General features: G+C 43.5%; 1 protein-coding gene across 2 annotated transcripts in view; it reads left to right on the forward strand.

The window, feature by feature from the left end:
- Window positions 1-21,244, forward strand: part of zswim5 (zinc finger, SWIM-type containing 5) — a gene marked incomplete at its 5' end in the record, with an annotated part of 63,141 nt that extends 41,897 nt beyond the window's left edge. Inside the window, 15 exons of one of the 2 annotated variants that reach the window (XM_083927855.1) lie at window positions 4,845-5,032; window positions 5,198-5,366; window positions 7,565-7,713; window positions 9,445-9,595; window positions 11,188-11,364; window positions 11,650-11,826; window positions 12,454-12,600; window positions 12,712-12,849; window positions 15,579-15,730; window positions 17,098-17,200; window positions 17,307-17,442; window positions 18,173-18,330; window positions 18,433-18,596; window positions 19,239-19,320; window positions 20,364-21,244. In XM_083927855.1, the coding sequence (XP_083783981.1) occupies window positions 4,845-5,032; window positions 5,198-5,366; window positions 7,565-7,713; window positions 9,445-9,595; window positions 11,188-11,364; window positions 11,650-11,826; window positions 12,454-12,600; window positions 12,712-12,849; window positions 15,579-15,730; window positions 17,098-17,200; window positions 17,307-17,442; window positions 18,173-18,330; window positions 18,433-18,596; window positions 19,239-19,320; window positions 20,364-21,226 (2,954 nt within the window). In that variant the 3' untranslated portion in view covers window positions 21,227-21,244. Of the gene's footprint in view, window positions 1-4,844; window positions 5,033-5,197; window positions 5,367-7,564; window positions 7,714-9,444; window positions 9,596-11,187; window positions 11,365-11,649; window positions 11,827-12,453; window positions 12,601-12,711; window positions 12,866-15,578; window positions 15,731-17,097; window positions 17,201-17,306; window positions 17,443-18,172; window positions 18,331-18,432; window positions 18,597-19,238; window positions 19,321-20,363 lie in introns of both variants that reach the window. The other variant, XM_083927854.1, reaches the window with a different exon arrangement.
- Between the last annotated feature and the right edge of the window lie 2,097 nt (window positions 21,245-23,341).

The raw sequence follows: 23,341 nt of genomic DNA on the forward strand, positions 1-23,341 counted from the left end.
CTATGAGCGTGGGGAGCTTTCTGCCTCCTGATTGGCTGACTGGATTGTGTGGGCGGAGTTGCCATCGAGTGACAGATGGCGTACAACAGGGAGGGAGGCAGGCAGGGCGGAGTGTGTGTGTGCGTATTTGTGTGTATAAATACATTGGAGCGGAGTGGGGCGGCTCTAATTACAATAGAGAGATGTACAATGGTAGCCTCTTCAGACGTCTTTTCTCTTCCTTTTATTGCCTCTTCACACTTTTTAGTGGTTTTCTCACACGGTGCACTTCGATGCAACTGATTTCCCCTGCTCACACATGCATCCATAGATGGACATGTCAAGTCCTGCTCACGTGCATTCTCATATGTTTTGATCGAAATGAAAATAATCCAAGAGTGAAAACAAATGCTCAAGTCAAAACTGAATTCTTTTGTTCTTGTTGTTTTCTCTTGCACAAAACATGCACGCTGCTCTATATGTAGCTCGAATTTGATGTGCAACACAAACAGTGAAAGGGCTGTTGTTATACACACTGGTGTGTGTGTGTGTGTGTGTGTGTGTATGTGTATGTGTATGTGTATGTGTATGTGTATGTGTATGTGTATGTGTGTGTGTATGTATGTATGTATGTGTGTATGTGTGTGTGTCAAAACAAAAAAGACATGACACACACACAGGGACCATGTGATTTCCCCCCCAAGGATTAGGCCAGATCATTGTACTTGGCAACACTCCCAGTTTAGGCACATCACAGCCTACTGATATCTACTGTGAATATCACTGACTAGTTTGTGTTGTTCCACGCTATGGCATTAAGAACAAAAGCAGACAGGCTCCGTAAAGGTTGTTTCTTCATTTGTGTGTGTGTGCGCGTGTGTGTGTTTGCTTCGACTGTCTGATGCAGTGTCCCCTTTTTTTATCAAGTGTCATTGCATCCCCATCTGCTGAATACACACTTGTCTTCTTCAGCCTTTTTACACACACACAGAAGCACTTTATATGTAGAAGCGGCAGAAAAAAGAGAAGGGGTACAGGTTAACATATACTCAGCCATGGAGTACCTCAAGGTTCTGTCCTGAGTCCCATTCTGTTTGTACTGAATATTGTTATTCTGAAGACGCACACAGTGGTTGATGTGAGGCATAATTTTGGCTTGGCCACTTATTTGGGAGCAGCAGAACCATTGAGAGAGTATTGCATCACCAAGCTTTGGGACTAGATACAAGTTTGGTAAAAGGGAGTAAGAAATATACTCAACCGTGGAGTACCTCAAGGTTCTGTCCTAGGTCCCCTTCATTCATCTTATCAGTTTTATTATGGACTGCTGTGGCTTTATGTTTACCAGTGGTATTGATCTTCTCATGTTCTTGACTAGAAAGCAAAAAGAACAGAAAATTTGAAACAATTACTTTACCTACGAATGACTCAATCACAAGAGATGAGAAAGGGGTTGTTATAACATAACATCCTGAAATGCCTTGTCTAATGAGCCATCGAGTCTCAGTTTTATCTAATCTGTTAGCAGCCTAATGGCCATGTTGTGTGGGAAAAGACATGGCGAGGTATGAATGCCACAAACTGCTAATTTATGGAGACTTAAGCCCAGCTATGTTGTGGGTTTTATGTTTGAAATTAGAAGGAGATCGAGGGGAGGGGGGTTGCCAGACAGACGGACTGTGAACTGTGTCTGGGCCATTTTAGACTTGATTGAAAGTGAAAAGAGCAGCGGTGTCACCACCACATTCATCCCTGTGGTCTGAGCAACAATAGACTTTGTAACTTAACAGACACAGTCGGAGAGGGAAGGAGGGGCGAGGTCCAAAGCCAAGACAGAAAGAGACAGCAGCAGAGCACCCGGCTGTGAGAAAGTCTTTATACCCGATATCATCTGCCATCAACACTTCTACACTCATCTGAGATGCTACACTGGATTTGTGAAAAAAAAGTGCAGCTATGACTGAGAAGACATTATTTAGACAGTTTGAAGGGGAAGATAGCTCTCAAATGTTCCCCCGATGCTTTCAAGCAATGCACTCACCCAGATTTTGTCTGATCCTTTTGCTCTCCGTTGTGATGATTTCAGCACTGGAGGATCAAATTTGGACTCCCTTACACTAAGCTGTGGTTAGTGCAAATTGGCTCTACAGGTATATCCATTATAAAAGCACCGGGAAAGAATGGAAAACCCTTTTCCTGACATTTCTGATATTACCATGCGCTGCAAGACACAAAGACACAGTGGGAGGGAGAGATTTCAACAATTTCAGAGGACTTTTTATGTCTCGCACTGGCAGATGCATCAGCCTCTCTCTCTCTCTTTGTCTCTCTCGGTGCGTCTCTCATCCTTCCTGTCACATTCAGATGCCCAGTTTGGCTCAGTGGGCAGTTTATGTTGGTCAGCCCCATCCTTTTGAAAATCGATTGGTCGGTTAGTTGTCTACGAGGCGCTCAGTGCGTGATAGGTAGTGCAGGTCTTTGAGTTTTCTCATTATGTTAGTGGGTTGATGTGTTGGTTGGCATGAGGCCAGTGTGTAAGTAGGTCGGTCAGTAGCTCACTTGGTGGTACACGTGTGACCGGCTGCTGGGTCAGTTGGTGAAAGGGTACGATGGTCTGTCGGTGGGTAGCTCAGATCCTTTGGCCATGTGCGGACCAAAAATAGTGCTGCATTACAAAAGTACAAAAAATTAAGAATGTGAAATGCAATCCAGTAAATCCATTGCACAGCAGATTATACTAACAAGACAACAAATACAGTTTAAACATCAAAATTCAGTGTGTTCACTACTAGTTACAGGTGTCCTGATTTGAGGTATCTGAATCAACCTTACATTCATCAACATATTACCCAAACTGAAACTCCTGGATCATATTTTCACCTACACCTGTAGCAGCACAGCCAAACCAACATAGGTCTGCTATTTTGGGTCCAAACTCCATTTTAGTTGTTGTGTCTGCAGGTTGGTGTTTTGGTCGTGTTATGTCGGCAGTTGAGATGTTGATCTGAACAGCAGGCGGCTGTTATGCTGGTGGGAAGTGTTGAGCTGACAACTTTCGTCTTGGTTCAGGATGTACGAGTACACCTGTTTGCGTGTTTGCATTGGGGTTTGTAAGTCTGAGTTTCAGACATGTACTTGTTTTTTTTCTGCCAATGCCCAAAATAGCCATGTCATTGCCTTTCAGTTAGCTTGCTCATCCTCCATTTATGTCTGTCTCTCTCCCCCTCTGAGAGCAGCAGTGGGGTTGCTATGGTTTGGGAAGATACAGTAATCCAATGTGCACACACACACACAAACACACACACACATACACACACACACCTCACCTCATAAATAATTGACCTGTCACAGTGAGACGACAGGACAGAGCAGATACACTCTCCTCCCCTCCTCTGTTCTCTGTTCTCCTCTCACATTTCTCCTCCTATCTGGTCCCCTTTATCCTCAGTTTCCTCACTGGCTGTTCCACCTTCTACCTTTCTGTCCTTTTGAGTTCTTATTTTCTCGTCACGTAATTTCTTTTACCGTCTGGGCCATACAGGATCCCTGCAGTCGGTGGCATTGCATCGAAAGGCTTTCATTAGTTATTTATGCTTTAATTGATGGAGTGAAAGTAAATCAAATTTAGGTTAGTATTAACAAAACACGGGCTACACGGTGGTGTAGTGGTTAGCACTGTCGCCTCACACTAGGTTCGCATCCTGGCTGGTGCCTTTCTGTGTGGAGTTTGCATGTTCTTCCCGTGTCTCCGGGTTCTCCGGTTTCCTCCCACAGTCCAAAGACGTGCAGGTGTTAGGTTCATTGATGACTCTAAAATTACCCGTAGGTGTGAATGGTTGTCTGTCTCTGTTTGTCTCTATGTGCCATGCGATAAACTGGCATCCAGTATAGCAGTGGAGCTCTAGGAAACAGCCTTGAGGTATTGACCCATAACTTCATGTTGCCTTTTTTTCAAAAGTAGTTCTATCTTTTCTGGGGGCAAAGACAGCTGTTGGACTGCTGATGGCAAGTATGCTCATTCATTGGAGGAAATAACAAGCCTGTTGTCAATGTCCAGAATATACTTCTAAGGGCCAACCAAAGCCAATGATGCCTGACGTACCACTAAAAATCAAGCAATGGTTGCCCTCTGATGCTTAACAACAGCCCAGCAGCTGCCAACGGCCAGGGGTTAGTTTAGTGTGTGAGGGCCCTAAAGATTAACTATGCAAAGCAGAGTTCATCTCTACAGGTTACTACCCTTTCTATCGTGTGTGTGTGTGTGTGTGTGTGTGTGTGTGTGTGTGTGTGTGTGTGTGTGTGTGTGTGTGTGTGTGTGTGTGTGTGTGTGTGTGTGTGTGTGTGTGTGTGTGTGTGTGTGTGTGTGTGTGTGTGTGTGTGTGTGTGTGTGTGTGTGTGTGTGTGTGTGTGTGTGTGTGTGTGTGTGTGTGTGTGTGTGTGTGTGTGTGTGTGTGTGTGTGTGCATATGCCATCAGGAGAGAGAGAGAGAGGGAGGCATAGAGAGTATCAGATGGCACGGTATCCTGCTGGAGACGTCTCATTAAGTTGTGTGTGTTTTGTACTAAAGGTTCATTCTGTATTGTTTGTGGAGGCTCAGATAACCACAGAAGCTTGTCCGCACACAACATCCGGGGTAGATGCTAACACAAAAGAAACAGGAAAGATCATTTAGGGAACCCTGAAAATGATTGTTGTAGTTTTTAAAAACCCTGATGTTTCCGTTTGTTAGGCAGTTTCCTGTCGCAGTTATCCTCAGGCAGATGTTAAAATGTCGGGATAATTAAATGTCCATTTAACAGAACACTTGCTTTTATGTGAGAACGATGAAGCTCACTCATTCTCCTTTCTTCCTTGTGTCTTTGCAGGGTTTCACCTCAGCGGCACAGTAACTGAACCCGCCACATCATCAGAGCCGGAGGTCACCCACAAGGTGGCCATCAGCTTTGACCGATGCAAGATCACCTCTGTCACCTGTGGTTGTGGGAACAGAGACATTTTCTATTGCGCCCACGTGGTGGCGCTCTCTCTTTACCGCATTCGCAAGCCTGAACAGGTAAGAACAAAATAATGCCTCACAGATATCGATGTCTGCTGAGGATAAACCTTCATAAATCTTAAAGGAACTATAGAAATGTCCTAAACAGAGTAAAAGAGTAAAACGTACATTATACATCACAGTCATACAGCAGCCTTTCCATTCGCTTTATGTCTGATACAGGTGAAGCTGCGGTTGCCCATCTCAGAGACGTTGTTCCAGATGAACAGAGATCAGTTGCAGAAGCTGGTCCAGTACCTGATCACGGCCCACCACACTGAGGTGCTGCCCACTGCTCAGAAACTGGCTGACGAGATCCTCTCCTCCAACTCTGAGATCAACCAGGTCCACGGTGAGAGGACAACCTCAGTGGCAAACTTTCAGTTCACGTTTGATTGACGTAAAAATGCACAATTGTGTAATTCTTTTTTTTTTTTAAGAGCACGTTCATTTCTTAAAGCAATTCTTACCTTTCTGACATTTTACACTTTTCTTTTGTAAACTTATTCGGTCCAAACACAATTGCCGAGCTTCCTGCCTGTCATCCGTCGCTCCGTTTCATTTGCGCTGCTCATGCTGCCTTCCAGTGCCATGGGAAGTCTGACGTTTCGGACCTCCAACCAGGCAAAGTACACTGAGAATGCCTGTTAAAGGGGAAAACCTCTTACCGGCGAATTCAATAGTAGGACGTTTCACTTTGACAGGCATTCCAGTGTGCTCTGCCGGGTTGAGGTCTGAAAATTCAGACTTCCCATGGCACTAAAACGCAGCATTTCTCTCTCCCCGCATGTGTCGGGGAAGGAGGCTGCGTCAGAGGTCATGCAGGGTGAAGAGGGTGGGACTTTGAAGGGAGGCGGAGTTGTTCATGTTCAAATTTTAAGTACGTACTGTGAGACATGCCAGAAAGGTAAGAATAGCTTTAATTTATCTAGAACTGATTTTTAAGGTCATAAATGCGTGGCAGTCAAGGGCACCTTTCTTAAGTTAGCTCTCTTGGTAAATGGACTTTCTTTTATACAGTTTATTTTTTAGTCTTCCAACCACTCAAAGCGACCATTCATACACTTTAAAGGTGCCATCTGCTCATCAGGATCTAATCTTACCGCCGTCATACACAGATTGCACAGCCAAATTTGGGGTACAGTTTTTTGCCCAAGCGCACTTTAACATGCTCCATGACTAGAGGAGCCGGGGATCAAAGCGCTGATAGTTCAAAATAGTGGATGACCCGCTCTACCTCCTGAGCCACAGCCGCCCCAGTTGAGGTGCTGTCCATCCCCTCTGCAGTGATATCTTCACAGCAGCAGGCCCGACTTGAAAGCTTCCAGACTTAAAACATGCTGCACGCTAGCCTACAGGCTGTCATACGTCAGGGCCCTGATAAATCTGGCGAAACAGTGAGGCAGGCAGGCTTCAAATGGCTCGTTTGATTTCTTAGTTCCCTCTCTCCAGTGGCAACCTCCTTCCAGTGGTATGTTGAAGAAAGCAGAAAAAAAAGAGGTGAATGCTGAAATGGATGCAGGAGATGGTAGAGAGAGAGAGAGAGACGTGAAGGGGGACACTGAGAGGAAGAGACAGGAGAAACAGCACTCAGGGAGACGGGAAATGAGAGGAAAGATGAAAGGACCGGAGAATGTACTGAGATGAAAAAGGAAGAGGAGAACCAAAACAGACCTGCATCGGGGAAACGACAAACTAGACACATCCTTTCACATAACAAAACTCTTTTTCTATTTCTCTATTTCATTCCCCCCTTGCTTAATGTTGACATTCTCCAGCTCTCCTGTCCAGGAAGCCTGTGCGCGGTGTTTCCTGTCTGTGTTTGACAAGGGGGATCATGGGGGTTGGAGTTCAGTCGGTCCAGGAGCGAGGTTTTCTTTGATGGGGGAATGTTGCTGTTTGCTGTTGCGTACTCCCAGCCAGTCGGAAACACATCTCGGGGCATTCCTCAGCTCGCTTCCTGCTAGATCAAAGCAGCTTCTCCCTCCTGAGCGCATCTACATTTCCCCGTAGTAATACTCAGATATACACACACACAGACTCATTGCCGAACAGAAGAAAAATAACGTTGGCCTTATACTCCCTCAGTGCGCTATTAGCATTAATCCAGCGTCTTTTCTCAAGTGTCACATAGTACACTGTTAAGTTGAATGTAAAACAAATGGTGTTAAAGCAGTATCAGGGTAACCATTCAGCAGAGATTTAGATTCATTCAGAATGACTGTTTTTATTTTTAGGATTGCTAACTATCCTTAAAATGTGAGCAGATATTAAATGGCACGTTAGGATCAAGCAAAGGCTGTCTAAAATTAAACTCCATTTCCCATGTCACCATGTTTATTATGTTTTTGTTCAAGTGTGAATTGAGAACAGGAAGGAACGGTCTGACTCTGCGAATATGCACACGTAACTCTGTTTACACCAGCTTTGATGTGGAGAGAAGGATGTTAATGTTAGATTGAACTTGTGCTTCTTTGTAATGTTTCTCGTCCGCATGCGTTTCTGTCATTGTGCCTGTCATTTAATATGTGCCTGTGTGTGAATTCCCAGGTGCACCGGACCCGACTGCAGGCGCCAGCATCGACGATGACAACTGCTGGCATCTGGACGAGGATCAAGTCCGAGAACAGGTCAAACAGTTTCTGTCACAGGGTGGATACTACGGCTCCGGGAAGCAACTCAACTCCATGTTCGCCAAGGTATACATCAACACCTCCCTCAATTATGTGGCTGGGGATTTATGCATTGATTCATATTGTCATAATCATCACCAAGACACTGATCCCTACATAAATGCTCAGCAGCAGCCTATCTGAACACATGGGTGACCAATTGGAAGCTGCACTCTTATAGAAAAAAAAGGTTCTGTGATATCCTGACTTATAGTCCCTAATATGGGTCAAGCTCAAGCCTACATTTCCCATAATGCAACTCAGTGTCTCACATGAGAAAGCCCACACATCCAGTTCATAACAGGCTTTCTGTAAAACATGTAGAAAATGTAAATACATAAATAGATCCAATCTGATATGGCGCCGGTTATGTCATCAATAAACTATTAGTGAACGTATCTTCATATGTAAAATTGATCAACTGCCCCTTTTTAAAATAATGAAAACATTTAATGAAGACATTGATTTTTAACCCTTTTGTCCCTGCTTCATATTGACCCCTGTGCTTATTCTATACTGTCAGAGAATGAAGAGATTTGAACAGACATTTAAATTAAAGCACTCTGCCTTTTGCATCCATTCAACTTCATGTCTCCATGTAAAAATATGGTTTCCCTCAAAGAAACCTGTCCCAAAAGCATCTTAAGATACTCTATGTGTCTTTCTGTATTATTCAAACTCAATGCATTAAGGTCTTGAATAGTGTTTAGAGTGTAGCTTTGCAAATCTTCAGTCAGTGTAGGGGATTCATAAATGCACTTCGGTGCTCTTTGTCTGAGTGAAACCACAGACCCATATTCTGATAGGTCTGGGCTCTGAACAGAAGCAGCACTCGTACTGAATGTGACCTCATGTTGAACCTCAAGTAGAGTTAGTGATAAGTTTGGTAACAAAAATCGTGCTTTATAGATCGCCTGGTAGGGTCAGGGGTTGCGTACAAAAAGGTCCAAAATATCTCTTTGCTGCATGTCATCCCCTCTGTCACAAAGCACAAAAAAAGAAAAGAAAAGAAAATAAAGAAATTACGTTTTATCTTTTGTGATTTCAAATTAGATTTTCACATATTATTATCTGGATGATAGACGCATGCTTCTATCGTCTAGTTGCGTTAAAGGAACGTTTTAAGTTCAGGAAATATCTTACTGACAGCTGAGACAATCGATACAACTTTAATATCTGTCTGTTCAATGTGAAGCTAGAGCCAGGACATGCTTAGCTTAGCTTAGCTTAGCTTAGCTTAGCTTAGCTTAGCATAAAGACAAAAAACAGGTGGAAATTCACGTGAGTTTGATACTAGCTGAGCTTTTTGTGTACGGATAAAACAAAATAGAAAAAACATATTAATGCGGGAGCTTGGAGGTATGGGTTTGAGGTTTCCCCCTGTGTACAGTCTTTATGCCAAGCGAAGCTAGCCCCTGTTTCCAGCTCCAAACAAAAGAGGCATACATGCGAGTGGTATCACTCTTCTCATCCATCTCCCAGCAAATAAGCATTTTTCCCCAAAAGGTCTCACTGCTGCATCAACAACAGCTGACCTGCACTTCCTTGCTGCATCTGTGTGTTCATGTGTAACCTGAGGTTTGGCTGGTTGGATCCTCAGTGTATCTTAGGTACAATTACACAACCGTTCAGTGTTTCTTTCGACCCTTTGAAATACACTCTGATGGGCAAAGACACGCATCAGTTTCGGATGGAAGAAGGTCAAAGTCTTAGGGGTTAAATACAGTGACTAAGCCTGCACTCTCCGTGTCTTTCCAGGTGAGGGAGATGCTGCGAATGCGAGACTCAAACGGCGCCCGAATGCTGACGCTCATAACGGAACAGTTCATGGCAGACCCGCGGCTGTCGCTATGGAGACAGCAGGGCACGGGCATGACGGACAAGTGTCGGCAGCTCTGGGACGAGCTAGGTAAGAACAGCCGGAGAAACGTCTGACCGAAACGGAAAAACACCATCAAAATGACCTACTTGTTTATGAGTTGGCCTATCAGCTCGCCAGTCGGTCCCATCAGTCACTGTAGGTCAGACAGCCGAGCCGACTGAAGCGTCCAGCCTGTTGGTTCCTCAGACAAATCGACAGACACCTTGTCAGAGTAAGCGTTCATCCGGTCAGTAAGCTATTAGGTCATCCAAATCAGCAGCTCCTCCTCCTGCTCCGGCCTCTCCTCTCGATCTCTGCACAGAGTGAACGATAAAGGCTGCCGATCAATACGGCTGCTCAGCTCCTCTGCAATCAATCTCAGCATTTAGGAGGTCAATGAGAATGCTTCCCGGGCGAGCGAGGGGGATCATGACACAGACGGAAATAACAGCCAGGCGCTCAGGGTTTGCTGCCCAATCGTTTCCCCTCAGAGATAAAGACGCCTGACAGTCGAGCCAGCTCGAGCCCTGTGTATGTAGAACAGGTGAGTTCAGTGCAGCCGCCTGTGTGTGAAAGCGGTAGTATATCGATTCATACAATAGCTTTAACAACTCTGGCTCTCATAAATGTCCGACGCACCACATTTAGATTCTTCAATAGTTGTTAGCCGACTTCAGACTGTGTTGCCATTTAAACAATATTTGATTGTGATGACTGTGGACATGTGACTGACAAGGGACGACAGAGCTACAATGTGGTACAGTGCATCAGATGGGGATATTTATGTATTTAAACTGCACACAGACCATTTTTAAATAATAAAAAAAAAAAAACTCTTGAGCTTTTCCAGGATAAAAACATATCTTAAACCGATTTGGTCTTGACTTTCTGCTATATTATTATTTTACTTATTTGTCACTAAAACATCAGAAAACGCCTATTAAATGTTCCCAGAGTCAATGGTGCTTCCTCAATTTACTTCGTTTCTTCAGTCAACAGTAGAAAACCAAAGATGTTCACTTCACTGTCACATACAACAGGAAAAAGTAACAAGAGACTGTACTTATGTATGATCCAAATTAAGTCGTCAAGGTTACTTAACAAATGAATGAGTGGACTCATCGCCCCAGCTTTTTTTTAGCACAGTATGTTTAAGATATGGATTATAGTATCTGCTTTATGTTATATAGTTATTTTATGTATGTATGTATATATGTATGTATGTATGTATGTATGTATGTATGAATGACTTCATTGTAAAATTGTGTACCTGTAGGGATTCAGTCTAAAACTGTCTCTCACCTCAAGAATCTTCTTTTTTAATTTCCAGGGAGCATGTGTTGAAGAGGTGTTACCAAGAAAAAAAAACGCCATTCCCTTTTGTTTAAGGCTCTAATCAGTTGGTCAGGAGTGACAGCATTGTTTCCCTGTCAGAGCAAAGCATCGTAGAGCGGAAATACTTTGCTTTTATAAAAAATGATTCACAAAGCACCCGAGTTTCTGCAGTCAGAAAAAAAAGCAAAAAGCCGAAAAGAAGTATTATTTTGTAGAGAATTCAACCAGCTGTCATTGTGGTTTTCCAGGAACTACAACCTCTGCTTCCTTTTAATCCTTATCTCTGATTGCCATCCTTTCCCCAGGTGCATTGTGGGTGTGTGTGGTGCTAAACCCCCACTGTAAGAGCGAGGAAAAGAGCGGCTGGCTGAGGCAGCTGAAGAAATGGGGCGACATGGACGTCTGCCCGCTGGAGGACGGCAACTACGGCAGCGAGCTTCCAAACATCACCAATGCTCTGCCGCAGAGCAACCTGGCACAGGGTCAGCGCACGCGCACACACACACACACACACACACACACACACACACACACACACACACACACACACACACACACACAAACAGTCCGTCTTCAAACCTTCCCCAGCTTCACAACGCAGACAGACAATATTTAATCAGTGTAATTAATTCCATGCCCGCCACACTCGAAAAGAGAAAATCGGTAAAACAAAACATATATACTGTGTCATCAAAATATGAAATCACAGACAAGATGGGACAACACGATGCTATCACTGACTGTGTGTGTATTGTTGTTTTTCTCAGACTCTCTGTCCAGGCCGAGGAGGTCCGTGTTCAGCCGGGCCATCGAGGCCTGCGACCTCCACTGGCAGGACAGCCACCTCCAGAGGATCATCAGCAGCGACCACTACATGTCTCCATCCTACCAGAGAGAGGGCGAGAGCCTGCTCTTCAACCCACAGGGACTGCCGCTCTGGCTAGGTGAGCACACACACACACACACACACACACACACACACACACACACACACACAAACACACACACAAACACACAAACTTTCTGCATTACAATAGTATAGAAAAGCTTAATTTTCGCGAGGAATGACAGCATGGAACTTCCATAGAGACACAATCTCTAATTCCACTGAAAGCCGAACCAACACACACACACACACACACACACACACACACACACACACACACACACACACACACACACACACACACACACACACACACACACACTCACACACACATACACACACACACACACACACACACAAGCACACACAGTAATTCTGCTGATATTGAGGCCAGTATCTGCAGTAAGCAGCTTCCAGCTAAGATCTGTCAGATTCTGCAACTTAAGCCAGCTATCAGACACACACTGGCGTTCTGCTGAGACTGCAGTGTGTGTGTGTGTGTGTGTGTGTGTGTGCGTGTGTGCGTGCGTGTGTGTGTGCGTGCGTGCGTGTGCGCGTGTGTGTGTGTGTGTGTGTGTGTGTGTGTTACTTACTTCATCCCATGTTTGGAAGAAAAATTGCTGTCACACTGTACAGCAAAGCCTTTGTGTGAAGCTGTCCTGACTCCGCCTTATCTCCCACACAGACCACGTCCCGACAGCATGCGCTCGCGTCGACGCCCTGCGTTCTCACGGTTACTCCAGGGAAGCATTGCGATTGGCTGTCGCCATCATCAACACGCTCCGCTTGCAACAGCAGAGACAGATGGACATCTACAAACACCAAAAGAAAGGTAAAGCGCACACACACACACACACACACACACACACACACACACACACATACATACACATTCAGTGCAGAGTGTGGCATCATTGTAACATTTCTCCCTCTCCTCTCTCAGAGCTTCTCCAGAGGGGCGTGACTTCCACCACTAACCTGGAGGGCTGGGTGGGTCATCCCTTAGACCCCATTGGCTGTCTGTTCACCACGCTCACGGAAACCTGCCGCGTGGACGACGACAACACCATGGACACTGGAGGTACAAAGACACGCTTGTGTTCCCATGACTACTCTTGTCTCGTTGGATCATTTTGCACTGAAGTATCTTTATCTATCCCAGCAGACAGCCTGGTTTTATAATGTGCTTCTGGTCTAATAGAGAGAAGGCTGGTTGTGAGTTGACTCACTAAAATCTATTGTTTAGCCTTCAATGAATGTGTTTTTTTCACATTGAAGTGATAGGCATTTTGACACTTTCCTTTACTGTGGTGACATGGCGAGCAAAGCGGAGAATGAGCTTCACCTCCCATCACGCCTCCATTATGAACAGTCAGAGCTGCAACAATTTATATAGAAAGGAAATGAGAGGTGCAGGTGAAAAGACTATTATGTTTCAATATTCAGATATGTGCAATTACTTATTATGTTATAAATGTTAGTTTTACCCAGACGTGTACATATATTAAAGGGGACATACTTGTATTTTGGGTTTTTACTAGCACATGTTTTAATGTTCAAAACACACATTAGTTTTGTTTTAGCACCTGTCTCTTTACGCACCCCTACCAAAAAAAGGCCAGTCTCCTCTGATTGGTCAACGTTTTCGGGTCGCCACATCTGCGCTCTTGTATTCTAGCTGTGACATCCCAACCCTATAGAAGTCCTGACGGCTCGTTTAAAGACAAACTTTCTGAATACGGGCTGTGTGCATTTCTCTGTGGATTGAGTCTTTTAATACTCTCCTTCAGGGTCTGAAATTAGCACTGGCCACCCACAGCGGGTAAAGTGTCGGCAGTGGCGTGTAAAATGGTCAGACCATCGCTAGTTTGGACAACAGAAACCTTAAAACCTCCGACTTCCTTGAAGCCACCGGTTTGGAAACATTTTCCTGTGAGCTATGTTCACAAACGACAATCGATGCATTCAAGTGCTGCTTCTAAAATTTGAAAATACAAACTGTTGAAAGTATCCTTCATTGCAAATACACCATGCATGTAAATATATAATAATATATATTTACATTTTCACCCCAAAGATCTAAATGTTATTCATTCATTTAGTGGCTTTCACAGTATTTATATAGCACCTTGACCTGCTTCATAATAAACAAAACAATCTAACTTTTTACAAAATGGGCCCTTTAAGATAGAAAAAAAAAATCTCCTTTTGCATGTCCATTGCTGCATCTACTGTCCACTCAACCACGGACCTCGTCTAACACAATACATGGGTCAAAGAGCTTATTTGCCAGACACAAGGTATAATTCCACGCACACTTCACCAGCTGATTCAGTGTAATCCTGAGCAGAGGTGATGGGGCACACCAGCAGTGACTCATTAGACAACAGACTCCATGTTCTTATATCGAGGACGGGCGCTATTGTTCTGCAGACGGCCATAAACCAGCAGAGCATGAATGGATGGTGCTGGAACACCCTGCTCATTTAGACCACACTCCTGTTGTGTGAGTGTGTGAGTGAGTGAGTGGTATAGAATCCATCACCATTTGCATTTCTCACCCTGCCCAAGGCCTTTTTTTTCACCAGTGGCTATTGCAGCAGAGCAGAATAGGAGGTTGGGTTTTCCCATTGTTACCAGGCTACAGGGAACTATTGTCAATCCATACAATGCTGCTGACCGCTGGCACACTCATTGGTGCGAGTGTGTGTTTGTGTGTTGGCGATAGAGTGAATTATTGTATTATGTTGTCTTGAGAATTTGAGAAGAGTGGGATGAGTATTGTGTGTGTGGGTATGTGTGTGTGTGTATTTGTGGGGCCTGGTCACCATCCTTTATTTCCCCCCCTGGAAGACAGCTGGGAACATCTGTTAAAAGGGGAGAGGTGGGGCCAGCCTATGTGTCAACCAATCAGAATGCAACTTCTCTCAGATCTTTTCAAATGAACCAATAGGACAACGGCCCTTGGACAAAAAAAAAGAAAACAAAAATGAGTTAGCGCTGGGGTTAAGCCTGTAAAATCAGTTTCCACTTTTCCCTAGATTTCTTCACACACACACACACACACACACACACACACACACACACACACACACACACACACACACACACACACACACACACACACACACACACACACATCCGTGGAATAAACAGGATTGAGGGGATCTATTGCTCAGAGGGGATTTAAGCGGAATGATGGGGTGGGGGAGTAAGAGAGAACAAATGGGCACCAATCAACAGCTGAGAGTCTCATGGCATCTGTTCTCACTTATAGCTGTCGAGCGTTGGTTAGCGGCCATCTTAGCTTAGTGATCACAGTCTACCATGGACGCTGTATTTATATAATGTTACACAAGCTTTATAGCTGTATATACAGGTCAAACCAAGTTTAAATTTATTTAAGCTTTTTCAGACACGCCGGCGTCGGTATTCACTGAGGGATATGTCTGGGTGATTCAAGTCTCTTGATATAATACACACTTTGTAACCGTTTCTCTGGCCCTGAAGCAACCTCTCCATAATTCAACTACACTGTAAGAAATAGGGGTCAGTCCTTGTTTACTGCCAAAATGCAAAGAAGCTACGACTACCACACCACCTCGGCGTGTCTCAGCTGCTAAAACCGAGACGTTTGGAAATGCTGCTGACCTCATTTTAGTTTGAAAATGGCTTTGATATATATATACTCTCAGTTAACAGTTCCACCTTGTTGTGACATGGACAGGACTGATTCAGACAGATCTTCCTGATTTGAACATGTCTTTGTTTTATTCACTAAACCGTTTTTCGTTCCTTCCTCCCTCCCAGAAGGTGACCCCAGGCCTCCGGTCTATCACCACGTACCGGTGTGGGGCAGTCCCGACGGAGGGGAGTCCTACCTGACTCTGGCCTTAGAGGTGGCTCTGATGGGTATGGGCCAGCAGAGGATAATGCCCGAGGGCCTGTACGCTCAGGATAAGGTACGGTAGTCCTGAAAACAGTTAAACATGATGCAATATGTAATAATAATATAAAATGAAGGGATTTTACCCCCTCAAAGAGAAACAGTCGACTCGGCTGCTCAGTGGGGAACTGAGCCGCGTTTGTGTGTTGCACATTAAAAACAAGCGATTGGTGGTGTAGACAATGTCACCGTGATAGAAAATCACTGTAATTAAATGTCTGTGTGAAGTAATTGCCACGCACAATGAGAGAAAAGGTCAGGGCATTTTGTTTCCTGAAAAACGAGCAGACGGTCACCGCACTTAAGTTCACTTTGACTTAGAATAAATCCAAGGAGTTTTACTTCATGTGAAGGGTAATCTGCTTAAGAGTTCCTAACATGGCTGCCATGGACCTTTCCTTATGTCATAGGAATCAGAAGAAATATTAATGATTTATGCAAGGCAAGTTTATTTGTGTAACACCTTCAACGTGCTTTACATAAGACACAAAGACATTATGAAAAATAATTCAAATTTTAAGCAAGCATTGCTTTTAAAAGCAATCAAACTTCCAAAAGGACATTTTAATAGTGAAATCAAATCTCTGGCATGTGAACTGTAACAGTAGATACACACAGAATGGAAAGTGTGAGGTATTCAAGCACCCTCCCGGTCCTTTAACCCTTTAAGAACGGTTGTTGGTTGTTTTTTACACAATCCTGTATAAAATCATCTAAAATCAAATAACACAACATAACTAAAAACATAACAGCATTTATTCAAAGCTGAGGCTTCTGTCTCTCCCGCCATCACATAATGTGACGTGAGGCGCAGACCTTGGTTTCAGTTGCAGATGAAACTGTCACTATCGTGCCTTTCCACTCTGCTTGGAAAAATGTGCATATTTAAAAAACAAAAAATTGTGAATGGTTCAGATAACTTATAAACTGTTAAGAAATATTGTGTCCATGTGTCTATTTAGAAATCTTATGGATCAATATGTTTTATTTAGTGGAATTTGATGAGGAACACATGTCAGATTTCTTTTATTTCAAATGTATATTAATTCCAATATTTTTAACAATCATGGTGGTTGAATGACTCGCATAAGCTTTGAGTTTAGGCTGTACAGTACACTCAAATGTACTCTTGTGATATTTAAAGTTCTTTCCTCTCATTGGACAGTTAAATTGTGGATCTGACCTGTATATCTTTTAATGAATTCTGACATATTCTCATAATATTTTGATATAAAATTAATTAGAAATGTTATTTTTCTAAATGTATTTAATTAGCGTTTGCATATCATTTTGGCACATTCATTTGCAATTTTCATTGACACTAAACTGAACATTCACTGCATGATCACAGTGAATAAAATGCGCGTTGTGAATATGTTCTAGGTGTGCCGTAACGAGGAGCAGATCGTTGTAAAACTTCAAGAGCTGGAGCTGGATGACCTCCTGGTTCAGACGCTTCGGAAACAGGCCGTACAGCTGCTAGAAGGTACGACGCCAGCGTCTGAGCGACGAGCACCTCCATGTGCCGGGGCCTCGTACGGTGTTAGAAGACGAATAAACGTAACGTCTTTTTTGCTTTTATCTCTTCCCAGCGGGTCCTTTCAGCGGTCTAGGCGAGGTCATCCACAGGGAGAGCGTTCCCATGCACACCTTCGCCAAGTACCTCTTCTCTGCCCTGCTGCCGCACGACGCAGACCTAGCATATAAGGTGGCTCTCCGCGCCATGAGGTAGGTTTATTGGTGTTATTGAATTGCAGTGCATTATACTGAGAGGTGTCTCTAATATTTTGTGTTTATATATAGATAGATAGATTTACAATATATGTATATGTATATATCACTGATACACTTCAAAACATTCTCTATAAAACAGACTACATTAGTTTTAGCTTGTAAAGCTGCTGATTGTTCGTGGTGATGCTCTTATATGTTTTAGGTATTTACTTTAATAAGTCTAATTAAGTAGTAGTAGTAGTAATAATAATAACAATAGTAATAATAATAAACTTTATGTATATAGCACCTTGCAAAACAAAGGTTTACAAAGTGCTTTTACAGACAAATAAAAAATGTAAATCTATACACATACATATATATCTTTATAATAGTGAAATCAAAGATATGACACCCTAAAATGAAATTAACAGAAGATAGGGTACAAAGACAATAAAATGAAGATAAAAAGATGACATCACATAAAAACAAGTCATAAAAATGTGTTTTAAGAAGTGATTTAAGAGTCATTAGTCATTAGTAACAGTAGTGTGATCTATTACGGTTTGTTAAAATGCCGCCTTTTAAGTTTGCTTAAACCAGAGTTTTAGAGTAAATGTCAGCATGGATGTTTTTTTTTCCTGATGTAAATTTCTGTGATGAAATTCCTCCTGGATTCAATCTAATCTGGCCTCAGACTCTGGTGAAAATGACAAATAAACACAGTCTTCTCTGTTTCTGTCAGGCTGCCGGTGCTGGAGTCCTCCGCAGGCTCCGGGGACGTGGGCCACCCTCATCACGGCATCTCCATCGTTCCAAGTAGATACCCGCGCTGGTTCACGCTGGGACACCTGGAGTCACAGCAGTGTGAGCTGGCCTCAACCATGCTCACTGCCGCTAAAGGTACCACGAACACATCCGTGCACCCACAGCCGTCGCCCTTCAGATGTTTCTCACACAGTCGGAGTTGGCTTCTCACTAATAAAGTTTTTATTTCGGCCGCAGGTGACATGTTGAGGTTGCGTACGGTGCTGGAGGCCATCCAGAAAAACATCCACTCCTCTTCTTTAATCTTCAAGCTGGCCCAGGACGCCTTTAAGATCGCCACACCCGCAGACAACCCGCCCGATATCACTCTGCTCAATGTGGCGCTGGAGCTGGGACTGCAGGTACTGTGTGTGCGTGTGTGCGTGTGTGCGTGCGTGTGTGCGTGTGTTTGTGTGTGTGTGTGTGTGTGAGAGCAGTATGAGGGCGAGTCAGCAATTTTCATAAATCATTTCACCACAAAAAACAAAATCCTAGCACTGGTCACCAGTCAAAACATGCAGCAGATTTCCTTGAACTTGTAATTTGCGCAGGCCTCCGCAGCCTCACTACAAATTAACAGAGAAAACTTCACACAGCGTCTTGCCGTTGTTGATGAAAAGAAACCACATAATTAAGCCTTTTGGGTTTCACGGCAAACACAGAAAAAAAACTCCTCAGATCATGAAGGCGGCGGTGTCACTGTGGCTCCGGACGCCTTTTCACTCCCGGTACTTTAGAGGCTGAATTCCTGTCAGCAAAACTGCTAATAAAGTGCTCAGGGGTCACAATTAGTCATCTGTGGACACATCCGTCATCACTGATGTTATTGACTTAGGAAAAATCACACATTTTGTGATTGTTAGGTTTCTAAAGGTACAGAAGTGTTTTTGTTCTGTCAGGATCAAAAACCGACTGCCAAGAAAATACTGGACAAGTGTTTTTCCCACGCGTCACAAAGTTACCGGATCAGACATCATCAGGTTCTGCGTGTGTGTGCTTTACAGGTGATGAGGATGACTCTGTCCACGCTGAACTGGAGGAGGAGAGAGATGGTCCGCTGGCTGGTAACCTGTGCCACTGAAGTCGGTATGTGTCGCCATTTCACACTCACACACACACACACACTGCATAGTTGGCTGGTAGCTGATATAATCGGCCTATCACACACATATCAGTAATGCTGTAAATGTTTTTTTCACAGAACATATAATGCAGAAAATTATATTTAGGGGGGTTTTGAAATGCCGTCATATAGCTATTTTAAAAAAAAATGTATTTATCTAAATTTACACAATAAAAAACAAACAAACTAAGAAAACACAGGAAACATAAATACCAACATTATACAAAGACAATAAAAATAAAAAAAGAAACAAATTGTGCCGGTGAGATTAAGAAAACCCATAGTGCCTTGAACGTACAATACTATTTAGCTATTTCTATATTTATTCGTTATTTTCTTAGTGTTCATTAAGAATTGGTTGACATAGTATAAAAAATACAAAAATAATGTTGGTTATGTTTAATATTCTTTAATAATGTTATGTGTTTAGAAAAAACAGCCCTCTGAGTACCTTTTGCAGTCATATCAGCCAGAATCCACACAGGAAGGGTCTGTTGTCCGAGACCTTTGGTAGTCAGTAAAATAAACCCCCTCTAAAATCGGACCTTAAATTCCCATATCAGTCGCTCCCTAACTCTGACCTTTACTTTAGCGTCTGCTGCTGTCCAAACCATATCAGCAGGACCAGTTCAGAAAGAGACGACCTTTATTCATGTTGAGCCTTATGAGAGCAGAGCCTCAGAAAGCCTCTTTTCCTCTTTAATAAAAAGATCAAATGAAAACCAAAAGTTGAGACACACACGGCCTTAGTTTCGAAGTGTTGCTTTACTGGATAAAAACAGGAACAAATAGTCAAAAACTCTGCGAAAGAAACCGATACTGTAAAAAAATGATAGAGACCTTTAGTTTTATCTGCAGTTTAATGCAGAAAAACTTTTCTTTAACTGTGGAATAAAGTAAAACACTTGTCATAGAGGTTTTAAAATGTAAAATCCTACCAGTATTCATATAATTGACATTCTGACCACAACAAAAGTTAAGTCTTGTCTTTCTCTCTTTTCCTCAGGTCTGCGGGCGTTGGTGAGCATTCTGCAGAGCTGGTACACTCTCTTCACACCGACCGAGGCCACCAGCATCGTTGCGGCCACCGTCATGTCCCACAACACCATCCTGCGCCTCAGCCTCGACTACCCCCAGCGTGAGGAGCTGGCCAGCTGTGCCAGGACCCTGGCCCTGCAGTGCGCCATGAAGGACCCCCAGAACTGCGCTCTGTCAGCTCTGACGCTCTGCGAGAAGGACCACATCGCCTTTGAGACGGCTTACCAGATTGTGATCGACGCGGCCTCCACGGGCATGACTTACTCCCAGCTGTTTACCATTGCAAGGTACATGGAACACAGAGGATACCCGCTGCGGTCCTTCAAGTTGGCCTCTCTCGCCATGACCCACCTTAACCTGGCTTACAACCAGGACACACACCCAGCTATTAATGACGTGCTCTGGGCCTGCGCGCTCAGCCACTCCCTGGGTAAAAACGAACTTGCGGCCATCATCCCCCTGGTGGTGAAGAGCGTGCACTGTGCCACGGTGCTGTCCGACATCCTACGGCGGTGCACCATGACGGCACCGGGTCTCGCCGGGATTCCCGGGAGAAGGAACTCTGGGAAGCTTATGTCAACGGACAAGGCACCGTTGCGGCAGCTCTTAGACGCCACGATCTCGGCATACATCAACACCACGCACTCTCGACTGACGCACATCAGTCCACGGCACTACGGAGAGTTCATAGAGTTCCTGAGCAAAGCACGGGAGACTTTCCTGCTGGCACAGGATGGCCACATTCAGTTCGCCCAGTTCATAGACAACCTGAAACAGATCTACAAGGGCAAGAAGAAACTGATGATGTTGGTCAGGGAGCGCTTCGGCTGACCACACCCCTCCACCACAGGGACCCTCTTCTTGGGAAGTAGTTAAAGTTATTTGTTTCTATTTAAGGTTTTTTGGATTCCTTGTGATTTTACTTTTTATGTCGAGCCATTTGTTGACTAAGTCTTAAGTTTTTGTCCTGTTTTGTTGTTTTGTTTCTTGAATGTGAACCAGGAAGTGTTCGCAGTACATTGCTCTACTTCATTGAGACTGCAAAAGGGGGGGAACCGCTCGAAATGTAAAAGAAACATCAACAAAAACAAAGCGTTTTTCCCCCTTCAACTACTGTTGAATCTAGTATGAAAAAGTCAAAAGATTGTGATGAAAAAAGCAAAAGGAACTTTTCTTTTTTTTTTGGTGGCACATGACGATTTTTAAAAACCAAAAGAATTTGTCGGCTGGGGTACTAACTTTGAGCCAGAAGACGCTTTCAGCTGGGGTTTAGAAGAAGAAGATGAGGAAGAAGTGGTTTTCAGAGGAAGGAACATGTCATTCCGAAAGAGAAAAACCCCTACTGAGGTCGAAGACACACAAAGTGTTCCCGTCATACCTCGACTGTATTTTTTGTCAGCTTTAACTTCTCTATCAGAAATGGACTCTTGTCTCGTTCAGGGCATCGTAGAGTAGAGAGAGGGCAGAATACAGAACTATATATGTGTGGTCTCTCTGTACCAACAGGTTTATGAACCTGATTAAAGCCACTCTAGACTAGCTCCTACCCCTCGACACCTGCTGGTCAGTGCTTTTCCTTCAGAAAATCTTCAGTGAAAGAACCATGTTGCTTCACAGAGTGTATGTTATTCAAATCCAGAAGCCTGAGAGTGACATTATTCAGGCCGTTCAAGCTAAGATAGAGTAGTTGAGGCTCCACGTGCACATATATATACAGTATATCTCGTATGTCCTCCTATAAGCTTATAAACGGTGACAATAAACAACTGTGATAAACAGTGGGGTCACTATATTCCCATCTTTAGCTCAACCACTGCACTGCTGTACAGCTATTTGTGGCCAAAACCTTTAAAATCTTTAAGACTCCAGTGGTCACCTTTCACCCGCTAGATCAAGATTGAGTCAATAAGCAATATAAGTCAAGTCTGCGCTCCATTTCTTTCTTTTTTTTAATCACCCGCGGCATTAATTTCACCTTCTCGTATTCTGTTTAGAAGCTTTTGGAACATATTGGGACCTTGTTGATTTCAGTGACTGTTAGTTAGTTAACTCTGCCTGTAGCTAAAGTCCCTTTTTCATCTCAAAATCACAACTTTTTCATTAAAAATCTGGTTCCAGTGTTGGTTCTTTTGGTCACATAGTACCAATTGCTATCAGTTCTTGGGGTGACCTATGCAGTACTGAACAATTTCTGGTTGATCAAAGAAGCACTATTAAAAATAAACCGGCCAGAATGAACTAAAATTACTGTAGCAGCCAGGGGCAATAAGTGCCTAAAAATGAAGTCATATTGGACAGATAACAAAATGAAAGGTCTGCCTTTTATATCTAGAATCAGAAAGCCTGCAAAAATATTTTTTTAATGAATTTAGAGTAGAACTAGGCTTATACCACTGATAAATCTGCAGCAATTAAAATTGTTATGAGAGCAATTGATCCTGTGAAAGGCGGTTACACACTGGGGGCGTGACAAATAAACAACATGAAAAAGCAGGTGAGCATTATGCATTTATGGCTTTTATTGTGAAAGTGCAACAGTAGTGGACCTGGTTTGCACTGTCTTTGTCAAGGGTGAAAGGAGTAAAGTTTCCAGTCTAGAATGGGACTGTGGAGCATAAGTGTTGCTGTTTTATAATCCACATGCCTGTATTTTACGGTGCGAAATCTCATAAAATCGACCTTGCGCTCTGCGTGAAAGTACTCACGACAAAAACAGCCGTTTGAAAAATATATAATGGCATGCAAATAAATTGCACCCCTGGTGTGTAAAAGCCTTAATGTGAAGAGGTTGCTTGTAGTAACAAACCCACTATTACCCAACTCTGCTGTTCCCCTCGACTCTACAAAGCTTTTTAGCATCATTTAGCTAAGTATTTAGGCCTACAAGTTTAACGTTTGGCGAAGTCTCACTGTGCTCATTATTAGCGGGGAGCTGTTGTCAGCAAA

This window comes from Echiichthys vipera, assembly GCF_963691815.1.
Source record: "Echiichthys vipera genome assembly, chromosome: 15".
NCBI lineage: Eukaryota > Metazoa > Chordata > Actinopteri > Perciformes > Trachinidae > Echiichthys > Echiichthys vipera.